The following is a 6,943-nucleotide window of genomic DNA, read 5'->3' as shown; positions in this document are numbered from 1 at the left end:
CCAATCCTTCTAAGGTCTAAGGTCCCTAGGACCATCTACCTGTATCACACTCACAATGTTTTGCAGAATCTCTCCTTCTATTGTCTAATTTGAGTCTTACAAAATAAGCCATTTTTGCAATTTTCAGACACCAGAGACATAGAGAAAATAAATGATGTAACTAAGGTCTGCAATGCAGGATTGATGCACAGCAAAAGCAGGTAGTTGGTACAGTGGCTAGAGTAGAAGGCCTGGACTCAGGAAGATTTGAGTTAAAATCTGGTCTCAGACACTTCCTAGATGTGTCACTTTGGGCAAGTCATTTAACCTATTAACTTCCCTTTCCTTATCTGTCAAATGAGCTGGAGAAGGAAATGGAAAACCATACCAGCAGCTTTGGCAAGAAAACCTCAGCTGGAGCCATGAAGAGTTAAACAGGACTAATGGACTGAAGAAAAATAAGAGGCTTTCTCTCCCTTCCACTTGATCATTCCCCCCACATGAGTCCCTCTCTCCTTGGTCTTTCTCCAACTTCCAACACTTTGGAGCTCTGTGACCTAAGATGAATCTGATGTGAGATTTGAACCCAGGTCCTCTGATTCTAAATCTAGCATTCTTTCCACTCTAAAAACCCAAATAACATACATGTGTTTTGTAACCATAGAACATAATGAAAATATAAGGTATAATCATGATTTTGACCTTCACCCTTTTCTTTCTCTCTTTCTCATTGTGGATCACTTGGCTTCCTCTAGGGTTCCTTTAGTTCCAGTACCACCATCCATGTCTCTCAGGGTTCCATCCTGGCCTTCCGACAAAAGCAGCTTATCATTAAAGACAGAAATTGGGGTATGTTCCAGTGAAATAAGGATGTGAAAAGAGGGAAGCAAACTTGCTTCTAGTATTTTGAGCCTTGAGGGACCAGTGCCTAGCAGACCATTTTCCTCCTGGATTTTCATCCTAGCCCTTTTCTCCACAATTCCCCAGAGAGAGTCTATAGCCCAAAATTCCCTGGAGACATTTCTTTCCTCATCCCTGTACTTCCTGACTTCCCCAGGACAGGTCCTCATGTCCCCTTTTCCTTCTCTTTATCATGCCAGGTTTTCTTGCCTTCTTTGGTGGATTCCTAGACATAGTAAGGAAACAGAATTAACCCCTGCCTTCCCCTTCTCTATCCACTGCAGATATCTACCATTTCAAGGATGAAAAACAGAAAACGTTTTCCTTTGAATACGGTAGGTGTGGACATTGGACTCCCCTTCTCTAGCCTTGAAAATAATCTGATAGGGCAAAGAGGAGTAGGGAAAATCTTTTGCAAGAAGGGTTTGCAAAGCTCCCCAAGCTCTGGAATGGGAAAAAGTTGAAGTGGGGATGGTGGATGGTGGAAACTAATGATGGGAGGGGGAAGAAGATGATGAGATCAACTCCATATCAATGCACTACAGGGGGTGGAGGTGGGGCAGGGAAGATGGGGAGGAAGGCACTGGGATTCTTCTGCAGAACCTTCTCTTGTCCCCAAGCCTCCTACCTGGTGCAGAGGGGAAGAGGTATAAAGGTTAAATTAGCATCTGGATTATTCATCACTGCTGTCTATCTCTTTGTCTGCCTCATCTGGAGGGTCTTTGACTTGGTTTGTGTCTTCATTACAGAGGGGGACATCACACTCCGGGGAATAGGTAAGGAGCTGAACCATCCTCTCCCTTCACCACTAGACTCCATCTAGGAAGCCAGGGTGGGACCCAGAGAAGAAGTTAGAAAGCCAAGGAAGAAATCCTGGAGATGCCTTCTCACAGAGCTTTCCCCTGGGGCCAGAGCTTCCACAAACCTCGATCCAAGAGAAGAAAGTGGGACCCTATACCACAGCAAGGCAAACAGTTCTTTTAGAACTGAAGCCATGAAGGGCAGAGTTGGGGGTTAGGGAGAGTGGAAGAAGGATCTGATTATGGAGAAGAAAGAGAGAGACAAGAGAGGGGGGAAAGAAATGGAGAAGAGGAGAAAACAGGGGTAGAGCAGAAAGGGGGAGGTAGGGGAGAAAATATGGGAAGGAGAAGAGAGAGGGGATAGAAAGAAGAAAAGAGAAAGTAAGAGGGAAAGGGGGAGAGGGAAAGGGGAAGGGAAGAGAGAGGACTCAGAGAGGAAGGAGGAGAGCAATGGGGAAGAGAGGGTGCAGAAGGAAATCACCAAGGGAACACTGTGCTGAAAACAGAAAATGATTCCAAGGCAGAAAGGAGAGAACAACTCAATGTGGGAGGAAAGCTCCTGGCTGAATGAGTTATTGCTATGGGGGAAACACTGGGCTTACTAACCTGTGGTTCAAAGATGCTTGTCCCGTCAATTGTGTTCCCAAATTGTTAGTTCAGTGTTCAAGAACCATAAGACTTGAGGGATTCCTGGCACTTCAGGGAGAGGTGAAAGACAACATCTGCAATTTGAAGAACCTGATCCTGGAACACTGTGCAAGTCTACTGGAAGCCCTCCTGGCCCTTTTGGGCCAGGCCAAAGCCCTACAAGAGCTGGAGGACAAGGTAGACTGGGAGGATGGGACAGACATGCAGGAGCATGAGGTGTGGTGTGGGGGAAAATCAGATATCAGCTTCTCTTGGAAACTTGTTGCTGGACCCAAAAGGAGGGGTGGAGGAAGGGAGGCAGATCCAGAGGGAGGAGACCAAGATCCTTAGGGGATGGGGACACACCTCTCCTGCCTTGAAGACTCCTCTTAAGAACAGGGAGAGATGATTCCTGCTCTGGAATAGCATCCCCCTCTCTCTCCCCTATCCTGGGAATGTCCCCTCAGCCCCCACCGAGTGCTCCTGTAAAGACTCAGATTCCACCTGTTTCAGGAGACCTTCTCAGTGTACCGCACTGCTAGTACCTCTCCTCTCAGATTCCCTCTCATTCACCCTCTCTGTATTGTGAATGTACATCATTATTTTTTCTTGGCTCCCCCATAAGAATGTGAGTTCCTTGTAGGAAGGGACCCTGAGCTCAGTGCCTGGCACCTAGCAAGCACTTAATAATGCTTGTATATCTCCTTCCCAGATGAACCGAGCTTTGGACCTTGAGGAGCCAGTGACCCCAGGATCCCTAGGGGGCCCTGGGGACACCATCCTAGCCAAGCTGCAGGACACTTCAGGGAAACTCAACCGTTTCTGGGCAGGGAGCATCCTCTACCTGTTGGGAGCCCTCCAGGGTAAGGAAAGGAGGGAGCTAAGGGTGGGTCCCCTTGGAACAGCCTCCACAGGACACATTTCCATGATGCCTGTCTCTGTGTTTGGTAGCTCATGTCAGTGTTCCTCCCTCCCACTCTGCAAAAGGTAAAAAAAAAAAAAAAAAAAAAAAAAAAACAGCTTCCATCCTCTTTGTCCCCTAAAGAAAGGAGATTACCCAGCCTGCCTCCCCTGAACAAACTGAAGGGGGACAGGAAGCTTATGGCCCTACCCCTGCCCATAGCTCAATGATTAGCACAGCCTCATCCCCCACCCTGAGAACATTTCCCATATCTACTTCCTTAGCACAGACTTACTGCTTCTCTCAGGCTCTGCCCTCCATCTTCTCTGACCCTCATTCTCCTCTTTTATTCCACACCATCTGCCTCTCCCCAGAGCTGATTGAGGAGCAACAGCAACTGCTGGCAATGTCTGTGGAGAAGAAGATTCTCTCCCAGCAGCTGAAGCTGGTAAGGATGACTGAGGCTGGGGCTGGAGCTGAGATACTGAGGACAGGCCTGAAGGACTAGAAAACTAAATTGAGATTGAGGGCTGGAAGAGGCCTCGAACATCATGGAGTCCAATTTAAAACTTCCCAGAGAGACAGCCTGCTGGGGCCAAGGTCCAGCCCCTCATTAGTGACTGAGACAGCTCACCTGGCACCCATCCTACCCTACCACATTGCCTCTGGGCAGCCTAGAAAGAGCAGGAACCAGGACCAGAGGCCTGGAGAGAAGAGGGAGAAGGAGAACAGGGCTGGCTTGGGATTCAGATTTATTACAATCTCTAAAGCAGATAATTGGGGTTGGATATGTGGGGGACACATTTCTACTCCTGTCTCTCTAACCACCAGATGGAGACTATCCTGGACCAGAATTTCCTTCGAGCTGAGGCAGGACCATTGTCTCTCCATTCTGAGCTCCTCCAGAACCTTCAGGGAGAGGAGCTGACTGTGACCAAGGCCCTGATAGGTCTCTGTGGCCTTGACCTACAGGAGGATGGTCACCTCTTTGGCTGGCAGCCTGATGCCCTGCCTCCCCTCTGTGCCCTATATGCTGCCCTCTCTGTTTTTCAAATACTCTCTATAGTGATGGAGAACCTTTCAGAGAGGCAGGTGGTGTCTCCAGGCACACATGGAGAGGGGAAGGGGAGCAACCCAGCCCCGAGTTCCTCTGGTTCTCTAGTAACAAACTCTGGCAAGCTCTGCTGGGGCCATGGTGGGCATGCTGACACGAAGGGCTATGTGTGCCCCCTCTGTCCTGTGGGCGTTCTACATGGCTTATAGAACCTTTTGACTTAGCTGACCCTTAACTGAAGGCCTTAATATCCTGGCCTACCCAGGGAAGAGATCAGCAAAGTGAAAGTTAGGGCTAACCTTGGGAGGGATAGAGAAAATAAAATGGGGCTCGAGGAGTAAATCCTCTTCCACTTTGCTTTTCCTCTTCTTTTCTCCCTTTCTACATTTGCTTCCTGTGAAGGAGGGGAGATAACAATAAAAAATGAAGCAGAAATCATCAAAAAGAGAAGGAAAGAATGAGCACTTGTGTTTTTTGTCCTAATATCTTGCTAATGTGTCTCTGATATTCACAGAAGAGAGTGGAAAGTGGTCATCAGAAGCTCCCAGAATATCTCCTTTTATGGTTAGTTTTCCTTCCAGACTCTACCCCAAAGTCCCATCCAAGTTTGGATACTTGTCATTCAGTCCAATCTCCAAAAGAATAATTCATCTTTTTTTTTAACTAATTGACCTCTTGAGAAACATACAGAGAGAATGAGAAATAAGAAATGGTCATAGATAGAAAACCAGAGAGAACCAAATAGAGTTGGGAGGGAAATGATTTTTACAGTACATCATTGTTTACAGTGCACTTTTCTCAAATCCCTGTGAGATAAGTAGCATAAGAATTATTTTACTTATGAGAAAACTGTGACACAGGAAAAAAAATATTCATGGCTGGACCTGGTGTCTCATGTAATCCCAGTCATGGATGAGGCTGAGGCTGGAAAATCTCTTGAGCTGCAAAGTTCTGAGCTGAATGAACACCCAAACTAAGTCTGGCATTAATGTTTTCTAGGGAGCTAAAGGCCACCAGGTTGCCTCAGGGGCAGCTATGGAGCAGAGTGGATAGAGCACAGGGTCTAGAGTCAGGAAGACCTAAGTTCAAATATGATGTCAGATACCACCTAGCTGTGTGATCCTGGACAAGTCACTTAGCCTCTGTCTGCTTCAGTTTCCTCAACGGTAAAATGGAGGAAATAATTGTACCAACCTACCAGGATTGGTGTAAGGGTCAAATGAGGTATTATTGGTAAAAAAGTCTTTACTTGAATGCTTGACATGTAATAGGTACCATAAAAATATTTCTTTCCCTAAGAAGGACCAAGCAGCCCAGATTGGAAAAAGAGCAGTTCAAAGCTCCCCTGAAGATCAGAAATGGGTTTGGGCCCATAGGTAGCCCCTGAACTTCCAGATGAGGCAAGAAGAGGAGACTTAGTCTTTAAAAAAATTTCTTTAAGAAAAAAAAATTCTTTACCTGAGGCTATCAAAAGACAAAGTCTGGACTTGAATCTAGGTCTCCTGCTTCCCAAGGCCAGCAGTTTTCCCACTAATATGCCGAGCTTGGGCTTCCACACCTATAAGTATTGTGTATACATGCTGGTGCATACAAACATAAACATATATATGCATATATGTCGGTATATGTGTTAAATCAGGAGCTCAAGAATTAAAGAGAAATCAAGGATGAAGCATGCTATTCACCCCCTGAATGCCATATCTATTTTGGGACATGCCCAATGTATGAATTAGGAGTAGCTAAGTTGCAAAGTGGATAGAGTGCCAGGTGTGGAGTCAGGCAGCTCCATCTTCCTGAGTTCAAATTTGGCTTCAGACACTTACTAGCTCTGTGATCCTGTCACTTAATCCTTTTTAGCTCAGTTGCCTCATCTGTAAAAAGACATGGGGAAGAAAATCGCCAAACACTTCAGTCTCTTTGCCAAGAGAAACCCAAAAGGGGACAGAGTTGGACATGACTGAAAATGAACAAAGTGGTCATTTGTTTGGCTTCACTATTAGATGTTTCTTACAAGGTCTTTGTTTTCCTTCTCCTCTGTTTTTTGCATGGTGGGATGGGTAAGAGATACAGAAAGAACAATTTCTGTCCATTAAAAAATTAAATCTAGTTTTTTAAAAATTGAAGGAGATATTCTGATTGTGTAAAAACATCAGAGAGATTAAAGGACAGACCAAGAGAATACATCCTATTCCTCAGCAGCTCAGCATCCTGATAGAATCTCCAGGGAAAAGAGTTTCCTTGTTTCCTCATCACATCAGACAAGATTTGAGCCTGAACCCAAGACTCTCCTTGACAGCTCTGAAGCTCTCCTCTAACACAGAAGAACATATAGAAGTCCACTCCACCCACATATACCCTAAGCCTGTCTAGTCCATTGAGTCTCCCCTCAGCAGACCCTTCCCTTTCCTTCCCTGGCCATCAGCCATTGATCCAGGTGCTCTTTCCCTTCCTAGTCTGACTCCTGTCACACATGCTGGCACCTGCCAGGCAGCCCCCACCCAAACTCTCAGCCCTGTAGCAAATGAGGGCCTGGGACCTGGGGCAGGGCACAAGCAGAACAGATGTCTGCGGTTCTCCTGAAGTGTGGCCAGTGGGCTGGGCTGGGGTCACCAGGGCAGGCAGGATCTCTGTGACCTCCATCCTTCCTCCACACTGGCACTAATCAGGCAGAGCCACTAAAGA

General features: G+C 46.5%; 1 protein-coding gene across 1 annotated transcript; it reads left to right on the top strand.

The window, feature by feature from the left end:
• The first annotated feature begins 2,115 nt into the window (after window positions 1-2,115).
• On the top strand, window positions 2,116-4,711 carry LOC123256556 (gasdermin-A-like). Its single transcript, XM_044685148.1, has 4 exons — window positions 2,116-2,504; window positions 3,019-3,169; window positions 3,582-3,655; window positions 4,039-4,711. Exons 1-4 carry the CDS (start codon window positions 2,247-2,249, stop codon window positions 4,468-4,470), a joined length of 915 nt encoding a protein of 304 aa, XP_044541083.1. The 5' UTR covers window positions 2,116-2,246; the 3' UTR covers window positions 4,471-4,711.
• The last annotated feature ends 2,232 nt before the right edge of the window (window positions 4,712-6,943 follow it).

This window comes from Gracilinanus agilis, unplaced genomic scaffold (assembly GCF_016433145.1).
Source record: "Gracilinanus agilis isolate LMUSP501 unplaced genomic scaffold, AgileGrace unplaced_scaffold60850, whole genome shotgun sequence".
Taxonomy (NCBI): Eukaryota; Metazoa; Chordata; class Mammalia; order Didelphimorphia; family Didelphidae; genus Gracilinanus; species Gracilinanus agilis.
The sequence above is the reverse complement of the archived record's forward strand: the minus strand, read 5'-3'. Positions and strand labels throughout refer to the sequence as shown.